We start from the raw sequence: 27,709 nt of genomic DNA on the forward strand, positions 1-27,709 counted from the left end.
GGAGTACATGATACCAAAAGATAACAATGTCGAAAATGAAGTAAATAATGAAAACAGCGAATAAAAACGACCTGAGACTTTGACTATAATTATGTAGGCCTATCACATTGTACCCTTAATATAACTTATAATTCAGAATCTCATCGCAATGTTTTATTTACTCTCAAATTTCAAAATACATATTTGTATCAAATGTCAGATTGGACTTTCATATTTTGTGTTTTAAGCATTATAAAAGTAGAATTACAAGTATACAAGTAAAAAACAACAACAACAACAAAAAACACCTTTCTGGTATTCGGTTAAACAAATATGGAGAGGTAAGGATTTTTATATCGCTTCACAAAATTTGACCAATACTTCGTGAAGATCACGTTTCATCTTTTCTAAAATAATTCTCTAACTCATTACCTTTGAGTTCATAAAAAGTTTGTAATTTTACATCATCAAAAACACCCCACTCTTTCAAATATGAAAAAAGGAGTAATATGGTCCCTTAACATTGATGTTAATATTTTAGAATGCACAAAGAAACAAAAACTACACAGAAAGTTTGCAAACATCCAAGTGCAAGGTTGTAACCAGAATGTAGAATATCAGTTCAAAAATATACTAGCGGAAAAAAGAAACTGTGCATCAGTTAAAATATGAAAAAATCAAGAAAAATCTAACAAATACAATTTTAATTTTGCAGTATTGTTAACAAATGCATTGGTTACAAAATTTCATAGTAAATTAATGTTAATGTCACCAAACGTAATTTTAGGGCATTTGAAAGACGCTGGTATTCAAAAGGAAAACGGGGCTAATATCCTGTGTGCCCACCATTTGCATCCACACATGCTTGACAACAGCGCCTCATTGATGACACTAAGTTGTTCAAAAAGGCCTGTGGAATGTTTTTCCAGATGTTGGTTAATGCCGTGCCCAGATCCGCCAACGTTATTGGCTGATTTGGTAGACGACGTAAACGCCTTTCCATTTCATCCCAGACATGCTCAATTGGTGACAAATCAGGTGAAACCGTGGGCCAGGGTTAAACATCAACATTCTGTTGGACTAAAAAGTCCCTGACAATATGTGCAACATGCGGTTGTGTGTTATCATGCTGGTACGTTGTCTCTGAATGAATGGGATAGCATGGCGTTGAATAATCTCATCCCGATAACGTACACCGGTGAGGTTCCCATTGATAACTGCTAAAGGTGTTCGACCATTAGCTGTGATTCCGCCCCACACCATTACACTGCCTCCACCGAACTGTCGACGTTGCACCACACATGCGTCCCGATATCGCTTTCCAACACGACGATACACTCTGCAACGACCGTCACTGGTGTACAGGTGAAATCTGGATTCATTCGTGAAGAGCACCGTAGCCCAGTCCTGTATTCTGAATCTCAAATACCGTCTACACCATGCTAGCCTAGCTGTACGGTGACGTCGGAGCAATATTGGACGAATCGCTGGACGTCTTGGTCTGATGTTGTGTTCGCGCAGACGGTTACGCACCGTTCTGGGACTAATCGGTAGAAGACCAGGAATGCTGCGAGCAGTCAAACTTGCGGTTTGGAAACGATTTCTAAGTTGAACCAGTCTAATATGGTTGACGTGACGTTACACGAGGACGTCCTGAACGTGGTCGATCTCGGACATTTCCTGCTTCTTGGAGCCGTCGCCATAAAGAGTGGATGGTGTTCCGATGGAACGTCTTGCAACAACGTTCTGTGGCACGCCAGCCTGCAGCATTCCGACTGCGCGAAGACGTTCATATTCAATGAGCCTTGGCATCACAGAAGGGTAATTCTCGGTGAAACAAAAATGATTTTCTGAATACACGTTTTACACCTGTTTATTCAGAAAACATTGTCAAAGAAAAACCGTAGGTACGAAATTTGAATAAACAAACAGGTGTTCACGAACCGTAAAAAATCCCATGCAACCGAGTCGAGTACTACCCGATATGTTCAACGACATATCCTGTATTGGTTTTTTATATGCCATAACATTTAAACCTAAAGTCCATTTTAAGTCTTGCACAGTTTCTTTTTTCCGTTAGTATATATATGATAAACGTTTTGGCACTAAACCCACATAGTAGTTTAGTGATAAGGCACAACAAATGAAGCGGAAAAGATTTAACCGATTCCTTTTTATTGCTCCGAGTATTAGGTTTATAGACGTATGGGAGATTAAGTCGGTGTTCCGTGACATAGCCTCGTATAATAACAAGAGGGAATCCTCAGTAGGCGCAGCTGTAATTACATCTCAAATCGGTTTAGAGATGGAGCCATGAGCTAAAAGTCTGTATTTGTAAAAACAACAACTGAGAGTCATTCTACGAGTCGCTATGCCGCGGCTAAAAACTACGAGATTAGTGTTATAAGTAGTACTTTTATTTGAAAGTTTTGGTTATATTACATGATTGTTTGTATGGCGTTTGAAACGAATAATATGAGAATATAACAATCACAAACATGTTTACATGTTTTAAAGCAACATTTAAGTGAAACAGAAACACAACTGACAAAAAATCTCTCAATATTACTTCCCACCATATGATAAAATAAAAATGCTTAATATCAAATTAGGCATTCCTGTGCGATTTAACTTACTAAGCGCGCATGTGCATTGCACATTCTACAGCAATCTGTAGGAACTGTGGAAACATTTTCCACACCAATATCTAGATGTTGACTAATACAGTGTGATATACTGTACAGACTGAAGACTATCTTCTGTGATATACAAGACGAAATGGTGATTATCTACTGTTAGGTTGCTAACTTGACTGGAGATTATCAACTATGTGGTACTAAACAGGCTGGAGTTTATCCACTGTGGTATACTGTACAGACTGAAGACAACCTTCTGCGATATACAGAACAAACCAGAAGTTATCTACTGTTAGGTCAACTGCAGGGTACTAAACAGGTTGGAGGTTATCTACTCCTGGACGCTAAGCAAACTGGAGGCTATCTTCTGTGGTGTACTGAACAGGCTGGAGGTTAGCCACCATGGTATATTTTTTAAATTGACAAGAAGCTGTTGTATCATACTGTGGATACTAGATATTAACCAGTGTTTTGTCATACAAAGTGAAATGTAGGTACTGTATTTTACCAGGTAGATATTGTACTATGCTGTGCAATATATAAGGTAGCTAATGTGCAAACAAGGATTAATTGTGCTTCATAATATTGATATTCTAGGTCACATGCTGTCTTTCAAGCTACTTCTTTCGTCATCGAGCGTGCATAAACTGAAGGCCAACGTTACAAAGCATTGTCCAACACAACAATTTCCACTTTAGCAAACTTTTGTGGAAAATGGCGATGACGGACATCAATTTCACACCACATATTTTAAAAGACTTTACACAGACCTTCCATTGTATGTAGACGTCTTTCCAAAAATACATTTTAAAAAGACTTAAAACACGAAATTCCATTGGCACTTCATTATTATTTTGATTCTAGTTTCATGTCCACCTTTGACATGAAATAGCAGTTGATTTAAGATGTGGCTAGAAGCTTGTTAACTTCTGGTTTGTGATTCTTCATCAACTTTATTTTTTTTAAATTTATACGGAGAACACTGAAGGTTTCTTATTTTATCGAAATGGCATGTCCTCTGGATTTATAATGTTTAACAATCTCGATATATGAATATTTTTAATCGAAAAGGACTGTGACAATCTCTCAAGCCATAATAAAGACCACAATATAATGAACTAATTCATCACAATACCTGAAAACTCTGACATCAGTTTTTTGAAAAATGAAATGGTCTTTACTTTTACTCCCGATCAACAATCAAATATCCTTTCTTTAATTATGAATAACACGAATGGATTGAAATATTTAATTAAATTATCTCAAAATAAACCTTCATTTCGGTGCAAGATTGAAATTAGCTTGAATTCTTCATAACCTCTTAATAGTGGGTGACCCAACGGGTCACGGGTTGTCTAGTATTATTTAAAACTAAGAGGTGTATGGCTATCCACAATATATAAATGGGTATATATATATGGGGGGTAGAAAGTACGTAACTCCCTACATAAGAGGTTATTTTTAAAACTATTGCACAAGCTGTGTACTCTTCTCGTATTAAATATCGGGAGTGAATGACAAGTTAACTTTATCCCACACAACTAATTCTAGAAACTTACCGGAAAATGTTTCATTGGTCCACAAACAGACACACGGAGAAGAATGTTGAAAAAAAATTGATCGAAATCCTCTTCATCCACTCTGGGTAGATTATATTATAGTTGAATCTAGACTAGAGCAGAAGCTGTTTGTCCAATGGAAAAATTTGGATTTTACCTTCAACTCGAACGTGTTTATCCACCAAGATATACAAATGTCATTCAAGTATGTATGTGGTTAATTATGGACTTCACGCACGCACACACACACACACACACTGTTGATATAACCATAACAAACTGTTTCTTAACGTTGCTAACCTCATTAACTTACGTTTATCAGAACACCCAATTTCGCCAATATTAACTGCATTAACCGTTATTAAATTAAACACAGATGAAGGGAACACGAAAGTAGGTATTTAAGTATTTGGCTTGAAACTTCTAGTTCATATATTAACATGAATTATGTAAAAGAATAAAAGGTACCCACACAAGCCAACCAATTAAATCAGGTTATACACGTTGAATCATATTTATCTAATTGTGCACAGGCATATTAATAATTATAGCAGAATTAATAAAGGTCACGTTTAAAAAATCCGGTACCGATTATACAGTCTTTCAAATATCTTTATCTATGATAGTCTGTCAGCGATTCATTTGCGGCTCACTTCATTATACCTGGAAGGGACAGGATACAACTTCTGTATGAAAACTGTCTAACTACTGTTTTTATTTGGATATTAGTTATTCTTAACAATTATACCAAACACAGTTTGTTACAAAAGTTTCAAATAAAAGGTAGACTGATATAATAAGTATGTTATAGAGGGGTGGCTCGTGTTTTCATAGTTCTTACCACATGCCGTACAGTGAAATCTACAACTTACTACTTTTTAAGGTGGCAAACAGATCAATAAGTATGAGAAAACTTGGCTATTTCGAATTATAATAAACCATCTGTTAATGGTTTGTTAGGCTAAACCAGAAAATCTATAGGATTTGCAACGTATTACTTGTTGTAGCATGTGTGTCACGTGGAAAAGCAACATCTAGTGAAATGTCCCATCACTAAATGAATATCATCCATACAATATTTAAAAACATTTATTTTCGAAAAAAAAAGGTACTTAAGATTTCCTTTAACACAGTTAAAATTTGATAAGATTCCAACGTATACGATGAATGTTCCTTAAACTCCATGTATGATACGACCTATAAGATACAACGTGAACCAGTATCAACACGTGACTAAGCATTCTGATTGAAGCCGCCATATTTTCACACATTTATTTTCCTATTACCTGAAGAATACGCTTGCGCAGGTAGCAACGATTTGCATTACAATCTGTTTTGCGAATGCAAAAAACAAAACAAAAACAAAGATATATGTTATTAAGGTTGTGTTACAGCACAGTTTTAAACTCGAGTTTTATTATTCGTCACACACACAGGTTGTATTTATCCACGAGTATTTCTATACGGAAAAAATCGCATCATATCTATTGGAAATATGGAGCATAAAACTGTTGAGAGATAGAAACATTTTAAAATAAAGTTTATATCCATTATTACGGAATAGCACAAAATTTATATGGATACAAGTTCTATACTTAATTGTGTGTTTATCTACTAATAGAAACAGACGTTTTAACAGCCATACACTCAACCTCCATCTTTTCACGACAAAGAGCGCTCAGACAAGTTTTATTATATTTTTTTGATTTGCTCAGTTGAACAAAATACACAGGTTTAAAATTCCCAACAATTACAGTCCAAACATATAATGTAACCCAATATATTGCAACACATAACTGCATGCATGAAACAGAATACGTAAAGCCAGCGGCGAAAAGAAAATATTAGAAATCTAAGTAGTCAATACAAATACGTTTTGACTTAACTGAAATTTACATTTATACACATTCATTTAACTGCCTTCAAAATTGATTATTTATTTACACTCGCTAAGAAAAGCGATCCAGGTAAGTACTTAGACTAGCCTAGGATTTCAAGATATTTTCTAACATTGCTATGATGAAATGAAATACTTAATATTTGGGTTTTACGGTTGAAAAATGTCTTATGTGGGTATCAGGTGAAGTGTAAACAAAAGTTATTCAAATCCTTTTAAAATATAACATTTATCTAAAACAATAGTTTGTTCGTTTACATAATTTGGCGTAAGGCTACTTGATGCTAGCCATCTCTAATTTTGAAGTGTCAAACTAGAGGAAGGGCAGTAGCCAACACCACCTACCGTCAACTTGTAAACTTTAATCGAATAGTGAGATTTCACTGCCACTCTTAAAACGCACCCACGGCCCCAAAGTGCGGGTGTCGATTTTATATTTTTGGCGGTAACGGGGTGCGAACCACAGAACTGCATATCCACAGTCCGGCACGCTAAGCACAAGGTCGCACTCGGCCAATGAGCAATAGTATTCATCACGATAAAAAGCAGTCTGCATCGCATATCCTTGGCAGTTATTTTGGTTTTATGTTCTCTCAAGTCCAGTAGGGAATTGAAAGATAACCAGGGGAGGTCAGAAAATTTGGTTTCTCTTCACCCCACTCGAGAAAATTGGTTGAGCTATACTATGGAGTGAAAATTTTTGGGCTAAAGGCTGAAGTTTTTAAACACTTGATATAGATCTAAGTTGGGTGGGTGATTTAATTTCATAGCAGCTGTCTGTGTGAGCTTTAGCAACTCAAGTCGTCCGGGGAAGCCGTGTGTGCAGAGAGCTGGAAACAGGAAGCCGGAAGAAGAAAGGAGAGGTTATGTTATATGCTACTGGCGGAGTGGATCAACACTGTAACGAAAGTAGCCAGTTCCAGAGTGGCACGTGACCTATAAATAAACAATAAAAGTGATGGCAGTGGAGTGAAATAAATGATAATTTTGACTAAAATGTTGAACAACCAAATGGATGTAGTTCTTTTAGATCAGTATTAGACTTGGAATAACTGTTGATATAGATAAAGTTGATAAATAAATATTTTCAGGGCTGGGGTCTATAAATCCTATGCTAAAATAAATTTTGTTGTGGGAGTGGGGGGGATGGGAGTACCTTGAAAAAACCCACATTTACGGTCCAGGCGCCGAAAAGCAGAATGAATATGCAAACCAACTTTTAAATATACACCCCCTTGTGGTCTATATCAGGTTATTTAACTTCTAGATAGTAACTCCTTATGGTCGATGTCAGGTTATTTAACTTCTAGACAGTCGCCCCCTTGTGGTCTATATCAGATTATTTAACTTCTAGATAGTAGCTCCTTATGGTCTATGTCAGGTTATTTAACTTCTAGACAGTCGCCCCCTTGTGGTTTATATCAGATTTTTTTAACTTCTAGATAGTAGCTCCTTATGGTCTATATCGGATTAGTCAACTTCTAGACGTTCACTACTTTATAATTTACTGTATCATCTATCATCTGGTTAGTGGAAACCATATGTTGGTTTTCGTATTATTTATTTTTTAAGTAGTGGCTACCTAATTTATCTTTATATTATTTAACTTCTAGATAGTCAGCATTTTATGATTTAAAATATTATTTTATTTTTAGATAGCTGTAACCATGGGCTTCTTCCATCTTATTTAACTTTTAAATAGTTCTCACCTTGTGCTATTTATTATTATTTATTTCCAGATGGTTGTCAATAAATGCTTAAGAGTCCCACCATGTGGTTTTCTGTATTTTGAATTCAAACTATTTGCATTCTGGTTAGTTTTTTTTTTTATACTTATAATGTGAATTAATAATATTTCATTTCTTAGAAACATCAAACATCCACAACCTTGAAAGTGTTTTACAGCCATCTACAGGACCACTTACAATATTGTTTTAAGCCTTAATACTTTGAATCAAACCGATTTATTTGTCTGAATGAGAATTTGATTCACAGGATTTTGTTAAAATAAACTAGTAAATATTATGCATTACTCGAAAATTGATCAAATTGTGACAATCTATATAAATATGTTATTAATATACAACATATCAAGTACAAGTATAACGTTCTCTACATGGAAGGAGACCATGAGCGAGATTTTTCTTTGATAATCTGCACGTATATGCAACAGTGATCGCGACTCCCTTTACAAGCTAAACCATGATCGTGACTCCCTATCTTTACAAGCCAAACCGTGGTCGCGACTCTTGAAATTATCTACATGCCAAACCATGATCGTGACTCCCTTTCTTTACAAGCGAAACGGTGATCGCGACTCCCTTTACAACCTAAACCATGATCGTGACTCCCTATCTTTACAAGCCAAACCGTGGTCGCGACTCTTGAAATTATCTACATGCCAAACCATGATCGTGACTCCCTTTCTTTACAAGCGAAACGGTGATCGCGACTCCCTTTACAACCTAAACTATGATCATGGTTCTCCAATCACAATCAAGTTCGTGAAATGTAATCTAAGGTGATTTAAGAGTTAAGTAAAAATGGCGTGAAAAACAAAATTAATAATTTCCCAACTAAAGTCCAATGATTTATATTATCCTTTCGGCACAGCTGTTCAGTGTTTGGTGCTGATTCTATTTCCCATTCACTCAGGGCCAATTATTTCACGTCCCATACATGATTATAATTAAATATATGCTTTACTCCCCACCCTTCTATGGTAAGAAAAAACAAGATGGACTTGTACAATATAGTATCATGTTTACATAGTTTAGTAAAACCCTGTAATACGTGTAGTTTGGAAGAAGCACATTATCAATTAAATGTTCCGTTCAACAAAAGAAAGGGCTGTGATATATCGGTTCCTTAAAATGTCACCTGTGACATCATGTCTTTTTTTAACAAATGCAAATCGTTCTTAAGACAAGGGGCATCCTCATTAGCCGCGGCATTTGAAATTCTTTTAGGCAGGATTAGAGTAAATTAATCTATGAGATCTTGAGCGTGGTCAAATATATCAATCGAAAGGGTTTGACCTTCTGAGTCCAGAACTGTAATTAGATCTCAACTCGGTCAATACATGACGGAGCCATGAGTTAAAAGTTTGTACCTGAAAAAACTCAGAACCATTCCATGAGCCGGTATGCCGCGGCTAAAAAGTGCAATTAACCTTCTTTAACCTTCTCTCGTTTCTTAAAGTATGGCCTCAAAAAGAGATTTCCGTAAGCTTAGACTTGCTTCTCAAGAAAGCTAATACCAGTTTTATATTGTAATTTCTCAGAAAAGTAGTTTCCAGTATTCCAAACCAAAGGCACCGTAAATTATAGTGTCTGACGTGCAAAAATAATGTAATTATGAATCGAGATGATTCAATGCAAGCAACAACATATTTAAAACTGTGGATCTTCGACGTTATTTAGCAAGCAGAAAGCAATAACAACAACTCAACTCTTGAGAGTTTGATCTAATCGTGGAGTTGTTAGCCATACAGCGTCATAGTTTTCTAGAAGAGATATCTAACAGTCAAGTCAGATCCCGAAGAGCGTTTCACTGAATTCTTTTAAGATAAAAACCAGCGGCGTATTTTATACTAGTTAAAAAACAAAAAAACAACATCAACTTAATAGTAATTTTAACATTAACCTCAAATATTATTTATTATGTAAACTTTATGATAAGATCGATTTACATAAAACAATAACACGGGCTTAAAAACAACATGGCGAATGGATTTTTGTTTTCGATTATTATGCACTATTATTGTATATGATAACTAGTTTAGCAGAACAAAACAGGTCAGGCGGGCGTGAAAATAATAAACGAATGCAGGTGAAAGCAGCAACAAATTTTTACTCTCTCAATGCGAATTGTTTAAAGTCTCTCAACTACAGTTTACACTTTACCACTGTCTTTAGATAAAATTAAAGAATAAGAAGTGAAAATTGCGATTGGAGAAGAATCGAACCCGTGACCCTGGTATTCAATTAGATATATGATTTATACAGTTAACTAAGCCACCACGTCTTGAAAGCCGCAACTTCCAGATTTTCATTTAATTTATTATTACGCACAAAACTCAGCAAGACTCGAGCTATATCAACGGGATATAAAGCTAAAAATCTGCCATTTTTCCTAGAAGTATAAATATCCTATCAATTCTCGTCCTTAATAGCCAAAGAGTTAAAACCTTGGAACTGTGGCATTTGAAACGTGGAAGCATTTGACTAAAGCAACTGGCCGGTTGGCATAGCTTTCAATCTCGTATAATTCAGATTTTCATATCTTCAGAAAAAAAATCCAACTTCAAAGTACGATGTATCACCCTTAGCATTTGTATAGTTATAGAATAAACTGCATTGCTGAAATGAACAAATACACAAATTTAAAACGAAAGTAACGAGAGTTCCTCCGAAACGCTACACGTATTTTTGAAACGTATCCGATTTTGATGATTCTATTATCCTTTGGTAAAACTTCTTTGTCATTTGCTGGAACTTAGACTTAGCGTAAGAACTGCATTACAACTAGGGATCCAATTTTAGGCATGTAGGTTTTGTACATGTAGTGAAAATAATGAGTATCACCTTATACTCTTATAAAAATTCACGTAACTCGTTGCACTTTTGACAACAGTAGTAGAAATTATCTACATACAAACACTGTAAACTTAAATATCACTTTAGATGAAACAAAAACTTTGTATATTTTAAAGTTCATGCCACCTGTAGAGAAAAATTAATAGTTTTATTACTTTAATAACCTTCAATATCCCAAAGAGGGAAAAACGAAACAAAGCCGCCAATGCATTTCACCGAATTTGAAGGAAATAAATAGTTTTTCCTGAAATAAAATCAAAACCAATCACTTAAATTATTGCTCTATTAGTACCCATGAATAACACATCCTGCTGGATAAAATTCAGGCTGAAAGAAGCTTAGAATCTTCTTAAAGGAAGAGTCAAGTATATGAGAAAAAGCCAGTTCTCCATGATTTAATGGGCTGAGGAACTGAGAATGGATTTTGAAAATATTTTCAAACGACATTAAAGCGCTTCTCATATACCACTCATATTCTCTGCATGAAATTACAATAGTACAATGATAATCAAGTCCGATCTTCGAACAATGCGTTTCTTAAACACTGAGGTTTATTGTATATATTATACAAAATGGTTTACTCGCATAACCAACCTACTATTTAGAACTTATGATAACAGCGTTTGTAGCAACAAAAAGTAGTTTAGCGTCAAATTAATAGGAAGACAAATGGATAACAGGCTCTAGAGCAAAAAAATTCTGTCTACTGGGATTTACAAAAGTGATAAACTTCATCCCAGACGCGAAACGGTACTATCACTATACAAGATGAGAGGAATTCATCCGTTGGTGATGGAGACGACACATGCCGGTTTAAAATAATTTACTTCAGGGCATTGTCTATAATTTGTCACAAGCGAGGAGATGTTGCTTATACTCGCACGCACAAACAAGTGAAGTATTTTAAAAACTGACATCAGCAGAATTTTGGTTAGCTGCAAACCATAATTATAATATTGGCTGAGAAAACAAACTAAAAGCTTATATTACTTTATAATACAGTTCTTCTCCCGACACCAAGTGGAGGATGGAGTAACATACATCACGTTAGAGCCATACTCTCCTTCTACCAAAATACAGTTAAAGACAACATTACTCCCGTGGAGGATGGAGTAACATACATCACGTTAGAGCCATACTCTCCTTCTACCAAAATACAGTTAAAGACAACGTTACTCGCGTGGAGGATGGAGTAACATACATCACGTTAGAGCCATGTTCTCCTTTTACCAAAATACAGTTAAAAACAACATTACTCCCGTGGAGGATGGAGTAACATACATCACGTTAGAGCCATACTCTCCTTCTACTAAAATGCAGTTAAATACGACGTATATATATATATATATATATATATATATATACACACACATATATATATATATATATAAGACAAACCACACCAGAGGGCAACACTCGTGTCTTAGGAATCATGTTAAAATCACTATCGGTGTATATGAAACAATTGAAATAACAGTCGTACTTCTGTAAGACACCTACACTATAATGAAGGAGTTAGCACAAAAAAATTAAAGTGATTTACAAAGAACTATAAGCTCAAGCTTCTGGGGCTTTTGAAATCTACGTCAGAAAATGAATAATTTGTCAAATCAGTTTATTTAAAATTCCTAGTAATTAAGAGTTAGAAATTTTTCGTTTTTTTTTCTGACTGATCTAGTTGAAGGCATATGGCAGCTGACGTTAGTTAGCGAACCTTCGAATGAAGACAATCAATTTATTTCCTATTGCTATTAATTTTCAAATTAAAAACTCTGTACTTACCCTTAAAGTTTTAATATGTTGACTATCTGTTGGAGAGCATTTGAATTTTGTTCGAAAACTGAAGTTAACTTTTAAAAATATGTTGGTCATCAGAGTTTTGGTGTTAAGATTCTTGTTGTTGGTCATTAGGGTTGTTGCTTCCTAACTTTTTTTTTTGGTCCGTGATACGCAAACGAAAAACCGTAAAATAAATGCATCCGATGCTAGTTTGTGAACAGTACCAGTCAACCCATTATGGTTGGTCAGAGACCAATAAACAGTTATATATTTTAACCGTTTTGATTAAACCTTGTGGGAATTCTAAGCTAATTACATCTGACTGTCGATCCAAGACAGTTGTTTTTAAATGATTCCAAGCAATGATTAGAATCTACTGCTCCGTCACTCATCATGACATATGACTCAATTACAGAAATGTTTCAGTTTTTTCTTCTTCTCATCTTTCTACTGATTTCAGTATTCATTAAAATATTAATTCTGCAGTGGCTACAAGAAATACTGTTTACAAAAGCTGTATCGTTATAACGTATATACGGAATACCAAAATTTTCAATGCATTCATTATTAAGTTCTGAATTAAGCGAGTCACCCACTGGGCCTGAGGTTAGTATTTTAACAACCTAGGTTTATTCGTTATGCACTTACAAAAATGACAGCATTCAAAAAATAATTTTATTCCCGTTTCTACAAACTCAGTTATAGAACTATGACGTCACTCGGTAACTTAAATAAGCAATTACTGCCCTTAGTAAGTAATTTACCAACACATAATTCATGCACGTTATATAGTGTCATCATCAAGTTTCTTAGAGTTAAATTGTTTGTTTTAATGTTCCCCTGATGTTTTCAGCATTAAATCGTGTGTTATAATTCTAATAATTTATGAGTGAATAATATGCCAACCACACAATATCTGCAATCTGCAATAATATATCAACCACACTATATCTGCAATATGTAATATGTCAACTACACTATATCTAAAATATGCAATATGTTAACCACACTTTATCTGTAATATGTAATAATAATGTCAACCACACTATATCTGCAATACACAATATGTCAACCACATTATATCTGCAATATGTAATATGTCAACTACACTATATCTAAAATATGCAATATGTTAACCACACTATATCTGTAATATGTAATAATAATGTCAACCACACTATATCTGCAATACACAATATGTCAACCACATTATATCTGCAATATGTAATATGTCAACTACACTATATCTAAAATATGCAATATGTTAACCACACTACATCTGCAGTATGTAATAATATATCAACCACACTATATCTGTAATACCAAGTGCCAACAAGGTGTTAACTTGTGCGCTTTAATGTTCAGTGATGTTTTTTCAATGTTGTGTTTTATAATGTAACTCGGCTGTTTTAATGTTAAATTGTGGGTAATAGTGGTATCCGTATGCTGTAGTGTAAACACAGAGAGTGTGTGTTATATCTGTATTTTAACCCTATTTTAGTTATATGTACTTTTTGTAAGTTTATCTTGAATATTATGGTATTATGAAAATACTGCTCAAAACATAAAATTTACATTTACTATGATTAAGTACAATAATTAGTAAAGTACAAAGTTTATTCACAAGTGTAAGTAGCACATGGCAACAGGTAACAGCAGCACAGCTCCCCAAAAAGATGTGTTGGCTAAAGTTTGAGAAATTATGAGATTTGTCTATAAGAAAGAAACACAACATCAGCATTTCCAAGATTATAAACACTGCTTAATTTTTTAATAATTTCTTACTTGAATCAAAGCATGTATTTGTTTATTTTTGAGGCAGAAGAAACACCCAGCTCTAAGTGATCACCCAAACACACTAAAAAATGTTCAAATTTTCTTTTAACTGACTCACAATCCAAAAGTGACTTCTGGAATAAGTATTTCAGACAAACAGACATACTCAAAAACATCCTCTTCTACATTGACACTGGTGAAGAAAATAGAAATAAGATAATAAAAATGGAACAAACAACAAAATAATGTGTGTTTCCAAACCAAGTATACAACATACGTCAAAACGTGTACAGAGTCAATCGTTTCTGTACTTCATTAGTTTTATGACATCATAGATTTAGCATGTGTGGTAATCTTCCTACATGAGTTCACACTACAAGCCAATCCTTTTCCCACTGTATTAGAAGTCCTAGTAAGACATTTTTGTGTTTTTTTTTTATAACTCAAACCACCACATTCTTCCCTTCTCACAAACAAGGACCACCATTGGGCCTTATCTGAGAATTGTGTAATGCCCCCAATGTTGGGCAACAGTTTTTCATTTTCTAAGATTATCATATTTTTTACTTTTTCTTATTGTAATTTCATTTTTGCATTTCCCACAAGTAAGCCTTGAACTCGGGAATGCTCACCTTCTATAAATGAATGCTCTACTAACTGAGTTTAAGTGTTAACCCATAAGAACAGCTAGTAAAGCATTAAAAAAAATACAATTAAATCTACCACAAATGTTTCCATTACAATCTAAATGGATGAGATGACAGCTAGATGAAAAAAACATTTGAGTTCTCCAAAAGTTTGTCCTGGTACTTGTTAAAATGCACAAAAACCCAGTCTTATAATTGATATATATGATCATCTACTACTAGTAATCACATTCAATGAGAAGACTCACTTCAACAATGTTGTGTCCGAGAAGGCAGACAAACTTTGTATATAAAACATAAACAATGCTGTGTCCTATGTTTTATATACAAAGTTTGTCTGCCTTCTCTACAATGTTGTGTCCTATGTTTTAGATACAAAGTTTGTCTGCCTTCTCAACAATGTTGCATCATTATTTTTTATATACGAAATTTTTTGCCTTCTTAACAATGCCTATACATTATATACACAACCTGTTTGCTTTCTCAATGAAATTCTACTATCAACCCACCTTTTAGCAATTTGGAGTTAAATATATTAGTTACCTATGTACTACAGATGTACTTCAAGCTTTTAAACTACTTTCTTACATGGAGCATTCTTTGACATTTATAACACCATGCACTTCAATCTAAGGTTTATGTTGGTTCTACACCTTGTATGTTATTAAATATAAATAAGCAAATAACCATAAATAATCCTAAGTAAATGCTACTTCTGCTTCATCAGTCTCTTAGACTAGAATGTCAATCTACCTAATCTATCCTTCCCTCTATATTTTAATTATGTGTGCGAGTTCTATGTAAGCAGGTCTGACACATAAAAACTCAAGATCCTGAAGACAGTTACAAAATGTATTATGCTCAAAGTACGAGTCATTATAATGCTATAAATATGCCTTATTATTTAACTTACAGTCATTTCTACAGGTAACTAATAGTTTCTTGTATGCTTGATAGGTGTACTGTTTTTTGATAACTGACACAGTAGATACAAGATGATGCCACATTAGTCCAGTACACTAACTTCCATACTACACCCAGCCTTAACAGTCTAGTTGGATGATTTTTTTAACTAATATTTCTATTAACAACAGTTTTTTACTCACACTAGATGAACCAATATTGTTATTTTTCTTCATAAAAAATTTAAAAGCTGAATGTTTCAGTACATGACTATTCATGGCTTTATTCACAAGTGTGATGTTGGAAGATTCAGTATTGTTATTTCTATTGATGATATACATAATAACTGTTTGAGTGACTTCATATCTTTTTCTAATAATTACATTGTTTGTATCAGATGTTTAAATAATAACATCACATTTTTTTCAGGCTGAATAATTCAGTATTAGTACTCTTCTACAGACAAGATGATTTAGTTTCATTATTTTCATTCACAAATTCTTTTTTAATTAATTTTTTGCATGAAACGTTTTAGTACAAGTGGGTCAATCTATAAACTATTGTTTTTTTTAGTTATGTTACTGGCTCTGCACAAAATAAAGCAAGCTATGAAACACAACTGACAGCTGAAGTTCAAACCTATAGCTATAAAACACAATTGACAGCTGAAGTTGAAACCTATTGATATAAAACCCAATTGATGGCTGAATTTCAAACCTATAGCTATAAAACCCAATTGATTGCTGAATTTCAAACATATAGCTAAAAAACCCAATTGACAGCTGAAGTTCAAACCTATTGCTATAAAACCCAATTGACAGCTGAATTTCAAACCTATTGCTATAAAACACAATTGATGGCTAAGTTCAAATTTATAGCCATAAAACCCACTTGACAGCTGAATTTCAAACTTATAGCTATAAAACACAATTGACAGCTGAAGTTTAAACTTATAGCTATAAAACACAATTGACAGCTGAAGTTCAAACTTATAGCAATAAAACACAATTGACAGCTGAAGTTTAAACTTATAGCTATAAAACACAATTGACAGCTGAATTTCAAACTTACAGCTATAAAACACAATTGACAGCTGAAGTTCAAACTTATAGCTATAAAACGCAATTGACAGCTGAAGTTCAAACTTATAGCTATAAAACACAATTGACAGCTGAAGTTCAAACCTATAGCTAAGCAAATGTACTGCATACTTTCAAAGAGAAACTATAAATTTCTTCTTATTCAACTATAGCTTTGGTAATATTTTTATTAAAACGTTTCACTGAGTGTTTGGAACCAGAATCCTACTGAATGAAAAGTAGCAAAGAAACATCAGCATGAGAGCAAACATACGTAACTTACTGCATTAATCTATTACATATCTATATATTCACATCCACACAAATAAATACAAGTGTACAGGAAACAAGAAATTAAATTCACACCTTACTAGCCCCAACTGTATCACCGATACAGTTAATAACCCAACAAGTATGCTTACCTAGTCGTTCCGACTGGAACCAGAGAGCTAAACTGTCTGGATTCGACTGTTTCCACATCAGCAGTGCCGGTAAACCCGCCGCCGCCACCGGTTACAAGGGGAGTGACTGTTGCCGATGGAACAGCGGCTTCTGTCTGTTTGACGAGTGGCCGCACCGAAGAAGATGAAGATTTATCCTCTCGATGGCCGGATTCTGGAGACAAGGGGACGAGGGGGGAAGCCTGTGGTGATCGGGAACGGCTATCCACTAGAGGTAAAAGAAACAAACAGGTCGTTAGTATAAAGCACAGATGTTATGGAACTAGAAGTATAGTACGCGGCAAACAATGCGCGACTCCTCAACAGCCATTAGCCAAGAGAATCGTTAACAATGATCCGCCAGCGAGAGAAAGATGGACAGACACGTACGGAGGGTGTCGCTTAACTTGTCTGTGCAACATCCTAATTTTAGATAAATTATTTCCTTCAAAGGTGGAAGCCGCTGAAATAGCTCTCATTAATGTTTCGAACAGAAACTAACGGTTTGCCTTATTATAGTGAGTGACAGATTACACCCAATAAAGTACTTGTGTATAATATTTTCTTTCAAATTAACTCAACTGCTTGGTATTTCTTATTGTTTACGTACAAGTTGAAGACACTTTAGAAAAAAATTACTATGCATATGAGCACAGGCGAACAGATGCTACTTTTTAGGTACTAAGTAGTCCTTAGAATTCAACGATTCTCCAATAGTCTTAAGTATAGAAAACGTCATTTATATATATATATATAACGTTTCAAGTAGCAAGACACATGTACATATTAAACAAGGAATTCCAACGGCACTAGGTACACAAGAGTTTACATGAAAACCTGAAATCTGCAAATGAAGTAAAAAGAAAGAGAGATCAATAAACCGGGAAAATTTTACAATAAGATCATTAAGTATCGTACTACCAACTGTACTGTTGAAAATGCCTTGAAAATCAACAGAGTGACAGGGAAATCAAAGATACTGATTAATATCATGCTAGTGGGTAATACCCACACTAACGACAATTACAGATTTGTCATAAGAAATTTCTTTATTCCAAATACTCATGGTTTATTACACGAATGGATCATATGCAATTAAAATAACACGAAGTTCGTAAAAATCACAAACCAAGCGAGCGCTTACTGTAATCAAAATGCCACAAAACGACAGTGTATAGAACGTTGACAGATTTAAGACGGCGCCACCCGGTTGATTTTACTTATTGACTAGAAAATCTGGCAGACACGTTGGACTTTAAAGAACGTTTTGGCTTCCATATCAGCGAGACCCAAGTTAAAGAGAAGAACACACGACAGAAAGTAAACACTAACAGTTGTACAAGAAAAGTTCATTTACTAGAGAAATATAAACATTAAAAGTAGTCACATAGTTTTGAAAGTAGGATAAAATTGCATCGTGATAAAAAGTAAAACTCTAATATTATCATGACGGTAGAAAGAAAACCCAATCACAAAGTAAGAAGACAGAAGAAAGCAACAACACCGTGACGGAAGGATGAAAATAATGACATGATAACAAACTTTAATACAGTAGTGGCAAGAAAAAAAAATCAAGTTATGATGTAAAGAAGACATCACATTATGAAAGAAATTAAAAACTCCAATCCTATCTACTTACCGCTGTCCCACCGTGGGACATGGAGGATGAAAACAAGAAAAAAGAAAACGAACACACTGTGTTAGAATAATGAAAGTAGTTGCATTGTAAAGAAAATAAAATATGCCATTTAGTGTTTAAAACAAAACGTACATAATGTGCTACAAATTAACAGGACAACAGTAAAATCGTTCTTGAAAGAAGAAATCAGACATTTCGTGTGCAAGGCCACTTAAAAAAGTATTATAATATATGTACCTTCTGATTTGAATCAGCACGATACGCAAAGCACTGGAGATTGAGTAGCTATATTAATTAATACGATTTTGAATATGCAACTCAGCAAGTAACGTAAAGTCGCGGTAGAACGGCATGTATCAGACCTACATTTTTGTTGGTGTAACGTAGGTGCTAAAATGGGGGTGGTGGTGGTGGAATGTAACAGCCCATTGCGACACAAAATATTCATAGCCTCAGATTGTAAAGACATGTTTAGATCAGTCATTTGAATTTTTATGACGAGAATATCCCTAGTACTTAATGGCAATGGAAAATAAAGAAATATGGATCAACTTGTGATGCCAGAATCATCCAGAAAGAGACCTGAAACAAGTCGTACCCCTTCCGTGGTAAGAACTACGGCGTCTTGTAGCAGGTGAGAATCCATGAACACAGGGGCAAGAGCCATCCAAGTGCCCTAAGCAGCAGTATGAAACATAATCAAGAAGGATATCAGCATGAAAAACCAACACAGTTTGCTTCTACGACATATCTGTCGCATACCTCTAGCAGCTGAAGGGTAATTATGCTATTCAATACGAAGACATACCCATTAAATCGCAGGTTAATGAGCCTATGTATCTCTGTTAAATCGGGCTAATGAGACGGCCGCTGGAAAATCATCGTCCTTCAAAGCATGCAGTGAGGAGTGGTGTGTTTTGGGCATGACAGCCTTATGATGAAGTATTTTACAATAAAAACCTATGCTGCAATGTTATTGTCCAGATAAAAGATCGTAAAATAGAGCTCCACCAGACATGGTGAGGCACCAAATTCCTTTTAATATAATGTACTCGGCTTACTTACTATTTGCGTCTATCGCACTTTGACTTTACTATTATCCAACGGCACTCTTGGAACAACTTCATCTGTGTTTATTCTCATGAGCATCAGATTGTATGAGCACTCTCATGTATTGAGTAATACCGCAATTTCCTTTGTAACGAGCTCCTTCGAAGAATGACGTGATCAGTCTTGGACCACACATTTTGACAAACTTTTCAGCTTCCAAAATTATTTTTAAGCAGACCAAATCTAAGGATGTCCACCTGCAGGATTTTGTTTGTTTGAATTTATGCACAAAGCTACACTATGGGCTATCTGTGCTCTGCCCACCACGGGTATCGAAACCCGGTTTCTAGCGTTGTAAGTCCGCAGATATGCCGCTGTGCCACTGGGGGCCCTCCTGTAGGAAGTCATTAATTTTGCAGGTATTTAGGAGAGCAGCATGAACATCGGTTCATTCTACAAGAGTTGTAAAAAAAAAGACGTGAAATTTAACGTTAATCATATTTTCTTATCGTCCTACCTACAAAATACAGAAACAGAATCTCCCATAATCGGAATCATTACGACCTCCAGATAATAATTACAGTGCTTTACAGTGCACGTGATGTTTCAAGTTCTCATCTTGCGGTAACAAAAATTTCTATTCCTTCACCATGTTGGAAAGTTATTATAATTTCGTCGTATCGCAGTCTTACAAGCACATCAAAACCTCGAACAATGTTATAATAAACTTCCAACTTAACCCTAAGGTATTTTTCGTACAGTTTCATGCAGTTCGTTTTTCCCTTACCAATGTGTCTGACTTTGAATCTCTTTACTTTGCGAATTCTTATTCGGAAAGGGCTATAACTCTGCATATGCCAAGAATCAGACATATAGGTGCTAAACATGTCACTCATGGCGCCACGGCTAACATCTGCGATGTGCTACTATATTACTATATTAAAATAGTTTTGATAAAGTGTCATAAATCCCCCCCTTATCGGTCATCAAAATCTGCCCGGATTAAACAATCGCAAGAAAGAACCTGTATTCAGTATACTCAGAACGCTACTCATGATTATTTATTTCCAAAAATAACCATTTATTCTACGAGATAACGAGTATAATCTGATGTTCGACAGAAATAAACTTTAAATCGACGTATTGTTTTGGTCAGAAAGACGAAAACTGAAATGATTCATCTGTAAAAATATATTAAAATGACTTTAACTTCGTGAGACAGAAGTTGCTGAACTTCTTAGAATGTTTGATCACAGCCAGGGGTTAAATTTGGGCGGATAGGTTCAGAACGAAATTAGGTCTCTTGAGGACGTAAGCTATTAGCGTTCCTGGGCTTTTGATTGGATTGTCAAAGTGGGTCACAAAAGAGAGTTCTACTTCTTTCAGAAGCCCAATTTAACCATTTCTCTCTGGATGGAACAACTGCATTCCACGGGACTTTGAGAGGAACTCACAATTACCGAAGAAAATCTATCGACTTAGTGGTTAGTTATAAATAACAAACAAAACATACGTTAAATTGTTATATTCAAATGGCATATCAAATTATTAATTGCATTTATTCCACACTTATTCTAAACCTTAGATGATGTTAATGTACAACTTAAGAAATGTCGAGTCCACAACAAAACTACGTTAACACTTCTATGTATGAAAGCACTTTATAAATTAGTTTTGCACCTGGTGTTGTTTCATAAATTTTGGTTCTGCGTTTGTTAAGTGAAAAGCTTATTGTAGCCTTGCGTTCATGACATTCGTAATATGAAAGTGTTTATTGACTAAACCTTCGCACCTGGTTGTGTCTAACAAAGCTTTGGTTCTGTGTTCTTGTGTTACATGAAAAGCCACACCAGCCTAGTGTTTATATGATGTGTGTGAACATGAATACAATCTATTAATTAACTTTGTGCACATTAATAGGATTCACCTAGTCATCAACATTGGTTTGTAAAGAACATCCTCCCAGATTGTTACAAAACTTAGCCTAGTATAGAATTATATATATAGCTAATACCACAGAAACAAATTAACATCGGTGGCAATTTGTCAATTTAAGGTGCTTGCCAATATTTTACTGTTCTTAATCCCTTTTACCTGACGTTATACTGTTGAGATGATCGCGAGGTTTCTTTGTTTTTTAACAGATATATCAAGACGATGAACTTTCTTTCTTCTAGAATTCCTTATACAGTGCCTTCCAATAGTATTCCTCCCCTGCAAAGTTTCCACATGGAACTTTCAAATGGGACTTTATAATTACAATCTACACAATCCACTCCAAAATGAGAAAACTAAAAAAAACGCCGATATTATATAAGTGAGTTAGATTTTCAAAAAAAATACGGCAACCTTAAATCAATTTAGGTGCAAAAGAGTAGTTTGAAAGGTTACAAAATTAGTGTAATGGTCTTTGTCTGTGTGTAATCAAGGTGGTGTTATTAACTTGACTTCAGAGTAATTGCATCTGTTCAAAACACAACTCGTATAGTGATACGACAAACCAACCATGAAGACCAAGAAGCTTTCCAAACAAGTCATGGATAAAGTGGTAGAGAATCACAGATCAGGAGAAGGTTACAAGAAAATGTCAAAGTCGCTTATTATCCCTTTGGGTACGGTGAAGTTCATCATTAATAAACAGAATAGGCTTCATACCATCCAGTCACTACTCAGATCAGGCTGCCCTTCCAAACTAATCAGCCGGGCAAGCAGGAAACTGGTTAGGGATGCCACTGTGAAGCCAACAGTGACTTTGAAAAATCTGAAAAGATGGGAATCAGTGTTCATACATCGACAATACGCCGGTCCCTGCACAAAGCTGGCCTGTGTGAGCGAGTGGCAAGAAAGAAGCCATTACGTAAAAAGAATAATTCTAAATATCATATGGAGTTCGCAGTAAATGATACTGCAGATGTGGCAGAAGGTGTTGTGGTCAGACGAGATAAAAATTCAAAGCGTTACATATGGCGCAAGCCCAACACAGCACATCACCCAGTCAACACCATCTCAACTGTCAAGCATGATGGTGGCAGCATCATGTTGTGGAGATGCTTCTCATCATCAGGGACTGGGAACCTTGTCAGGATTAAGGGGGGGGGGAAGATGGATGGTGCGAAGTACAGACAAATCCTAGAGGAAAACCTGCTTGAATCAGCCAAGAATCTAAAACTGGGTCAAAATTTCACATTTCAGCAGGACAAAGACCCGAAGGCTAAGGCCACACTGGAGTGGTTTCAAAAGAAGAAAGTGAATGCCCTGGTATGCCCAGTCAAAGCCCTGACTTGAATCCAACAGGAGGAATGGGAAAAAGTTACACCATCCCATTGTGCAAAGCTGGTAGAGACCTATCCTAAAGACTCACAGCAGTAATTGCTGCCAAAAGTGCTTCCACCAAGTACTGATGTAGGGGTCTGAATACTTATGCAATCAGCAAATTTCAATTTATATATTTTCTTTGTAAGCTTTGCTGACATTCAACCTCCTTCACAAATAACAGTGTTAAGTTTGATCATTAAAGTTTTGAATAAAACAAATTCATTAAAAAAATATTTACAGTATTTGTATTTCATCAAAATGTGACATTATTGGTAGGAGGTGAATACTTTTGCAAGGCACTGTATGATCAGTGTAATTTACTTGCGCTTGGTATAGATAGCCAAGGGGGACTTGGTGTGGCCTAGTGGCACTGTGGATCTGAGGGAAGATGGTTTGCGCCCAGTCCCCCCTCCCCAAAGAAATCGCACTCCCTCACTTTCAAGTTGCGGGTACATCATAAGAGTGACGGCTGAATCCCACTATTCGATCAAAGTAGTCCAAGAATTGGTTGTGGTGCTGTTTTCTCTCTAGATTGCGAGTCGAGCTCCCTAACCACCTGGCCATACCAGGCTTACAGAAGTGTCAAAGGACAGCAATGGGCTCCTAAAACACACTCGAACCCAAGCCGGAACAAGACTTTCATCCACAAAGTGAAGGTTATGATTACAAAATAAAACTACAAGAACGAAAAAACCAATAAAAACTAAGATGAAGCTAAGCATATCTCCTGGTGCTGATAACGAAATAATAAACAACGATTTAAATTTGACGAAGACTCACAAGCTGTCAGCCATATTTCGAAATCAACGGCCGATTATCACGAGAAAGATAGTAGAAGAAACATGAATACCAGCAATCTCCACTCGACCACATATCTATAAAGTTTTATGATGCAACTCCAACGTACTGTGTGTTATTGGTTTGGTTAAATGTGGTCTTGAAACTAATGACCATGTACGGAGCAGGGTCTGTAGAAAGTTTATCTAGACGTGTGGCTTAAAAATGACCTCGTCGTCCTTTGAAGATGTTTTGTTTGTTTGTTTTTTATTTTGCGCAAAGCTACACGAGGGCTATCTGCGATAGCTGTCCCTAATTTAGCAGTGTAAGACTAGAAGGAAGGCAGCTAGTCATCATCACCCGCCGCCAACTCTTGGGCTACTCTTTTAACAACTAATAGTGGGATTGACCGTCACATTATAACGTCCCCACGGCTGAAAGGAAGAGCATGTTTGGTGGGACGGGGAACGAACCCGCGACCCGCAGATTGCGGGTCGAGCGCCCTAACTCCTTGGCCACGCCAGGCCCACCTTTGAAGAAGTTTGTTACAATGGAAATTAAGGTGTCATATAATAGCGCGTAAAGACGGTCAGAAAAATGAGCACAATTAACGGTAAAGAAAGTAGTTCCATAGGTAGCAAAAATTATACTCACTCTTTCTTTAATGATACTAACAGCTTTAATGAAAATATTTAATGTCTATAATATTTCTATTATCTTTATTTGTAAATATTTTATTATATATCATTACGATTATTTTGCATTGTTAGTTTGATACTTGGGTTTAGGTGTAATCTAAATCTTCCAATTTGGCCGAAGATCTGGAGATATTAACGGGATTATGGTTGAAAATGTCGTTAAGATTCTGATCATTACGAGTTTTTGTTTTATGACCTTGCATTCTCCAAGGAAGAACAGTATATTAAGTTAGCTCTATTTATTAAAGGATTCATTTCTAATTTTGATCTATATAGGTAGCTTGTTTTGATCAGAAATCACTGATAACACAGGTCTGGGATGATTTTATTGTCTTGAAATTTTTACATGTTCTACAGTAATTCCTGTACGCCGAATCCGACAATGATATCCATTTTTCTCCATCATGTACAGATTTTTCACAAAACATCATATGTACTTTCAAAAGTGAATCATTTTCGTTGAAATCGGGTCGCATTTTGTTATACTTAAAATGTTGACAACCACTAGCTATAGATTTCTCTACACCAATTTCAATGTGGGAGTCTTAACGTTCGTTCTAGAACCCACTAGAAACACCGCTAGTACATAAACGGTTAACAGGCCGCTTGACATGTCATTTCTGGATAGTATTTGTCTGTGCGTGCACTTTGACATTGTTTTTTTTTCAATTTCATTTATTTGTCGCTATGGCAACAAGAGGTTGTGTAAATGACCCAAACATATTCTGTTATACTTGTGGTAAATTTGTTGCAAAGAAACATTACAGAATTCGTCAGAAAAGCGTATTATGCGTCAGAATAAAACTTGGGGACCAAGACATATCATGGGCTCCGCACAAAGTTTACATCGTTTGTGTCAAAGAGTTGAGACAATGGAATAAAGGTAAGAAAAAAAGTCTTTGCTTGTTGGAATTCCAATGGTCTAGCGTAGAAACCATGGAGACGACTGCTATTTTTGCTCATGTAACGTACAAGGCTACAACACTCGAAATAAAAAGGAAATTTCTCATCCGAACCTTCAATCTGCTATAAGACCTGTTGCTCATTGACCTGATGTACATGTACCTATTCCACCAAACACTCTTGATACAGTTTCATCTGATTCGGAATCTGATGTCAATAGAAATGATGATAGGGATTGTTTTCAACCTGAAACATCTGGAAAGGTTTCATCAAGACATCAGGGAAATGGAGAGGAGGTATCAGGGAAAGTGGAACATCAACATGATAGCTGATTACTGCTGGTCATTGAAACGATATGCTCTAGACACAGTACGTAAAAGAAAGACCACAACACATAGTTTTGAGACTAAACGACGTAGACTTCACAAAAACATCAGGGTGAATAAGGATGTATATTCGTTTGACATCAGTGTTCTTCCCCTTTCTTCAGTTTATTTGTATTTTTGTTAATAAACACAATAACTAAAAAAAATTCATTGTGGTAAAAGAAATAATAATTTGATCTAAGTAAGTTTTTCTTCTTCCAGATTTGTAAAAAAAACCTTACGTGATAGAAAAAATGAACATCATTTTCGAAGTCTGCGTAGCTGAATTATGGAAAATCCGTTATTAAAATCAAAACAACTTTTATGAAGTTTAAATTCGTAGGCCTGTGTAATCAGTTTGTACGCTGCGATTAGCCACAATACTTGTATAGCTATTAACAAATGCATTTTTGGCAGTTAATTGTTCACAGCTTCATTTTGCAATCATTTAATTTTCTAACATTTACCGCAGATTTATTTTAATTGTTTTATAAAGAATATTTTCTTTAATATAAAATTGTTAAAGAAAGACAAAATAAAATGTAAGCAGGATATCATCATAATACCAAAACTATACAATAAGAAGTATGCTAACACAACATGAAATCTAATACATACGATGCATTTCAGCCAAACAAAACGGCAAGATACAAATCAACATAACAGCAAAACTGAAGTATAAGACACGTATCAACATCGAAACTAAACTGTACGATGCACATAAGTAAACATAATAAACATAACAGCAAAACTAAATTGTAATGTTCTCACCATAAAATACTGACACACAAATCATTCAAATAAAATTGACAATAATTACAATTCACTTGTTTGATCTAGTTCACATCATAACAGTAACTATTCAAGACACTGAAGATATACACACCGCGCCTAGATCACTAATATGTATGTCGTATCCCAGCTGGCCTGTTGAGCCATTGTATTGGGCGAAAGGTTTTTTCGGTACTGGATATGGTAGATGTAGTGTGTTTGACATATAATAACATATTCTTCTTTGCTTTCATTCATCGATTTTTAGAAATGCATACAAAAATAACACTGAAACTAACTTAAACTGTAAGGCATTTAAATAAAAGAGCAAAACGAAACTATGATATTACATAAACATAACAGCAAAATCAAGCTACAAGAAAAATACCAAAATAACACTGAAAGTTTAAGATCCATATCAAAATAATATAGAAACTATAAGATTCATATCAACTTAAAATCAAAACTAATTTGTAAGATACAAATCAACATAGCACTGAAATTAAAATATAAAATACAATACACTATTACAAGATACATGCCAAAGTAACACAAGACTAAACTGTAATATGCATATCAATCTATAACTAAACTGTAATATGCATATCAATCTATAACTAAACTGTAATATGCATATCAACCTATAACTAAACTGTAATATGCATATCAACCTATAACTAAACTGAAATATGCATATCAATCTATAACTAAACTGTAATATGCATATCAATCTATTAACTAAACTGTAATATGCATATCAACCTATAACTAAACTGTAATATGCATATCAACCTATAACTAAACTGTAATATGCATATCAACCTATAACTAAACTGAAATATGCATATCAACCTATAACTAAACTGAAATATGCATATCAACCTATAACTAAACTGAA

At 35.1% G+C, this 27,709-nt stretch overlaps 1 protein-coding gene across 6 annotated transcripts in view; it reads right to left on the bottom strand.

The window, feature by feature from the left end:
• The window catches only part of LOC106462791 (EH domain-binding protein 1-like), a 143,550-nt gene that overhangs the window by 70,613 nt on the left and 45,228 nt on the right, over window positions 1-27,709 (bottom strand). For all 6 annotated transcript variants that reach the window (XM_022390136.1, XM_013922753.2, XM_022390133.1 and 3 more), the window contains one exon: window positions 17,276-17,522. In XM_022390136.1, coding sequence (XP_022245844.1) covers window positions 17,276-17,522 — 247 coding nt within the window. The remainder of the gene's footprint in view (window positions 1-17,275; window positions 17,523-27,709) is intronic.

The sequence above is a fragment of the Limulus polyphemus genome, unplaced genomic scaffold (genome assembly GCF_000517525.1).
Source record: "Limulus polyphemus unplaced genomic scaffold, Limulus_polyphemus-2.1.2 Scaffold1253, whole genome shotgun sequence".
NCBI classification, from domain to species: Eukaryota; Metazoa; Arthropoda; class Merostomata; order Xiphosura; family Limulidae; genus Limulus; species Limulus polyphemus.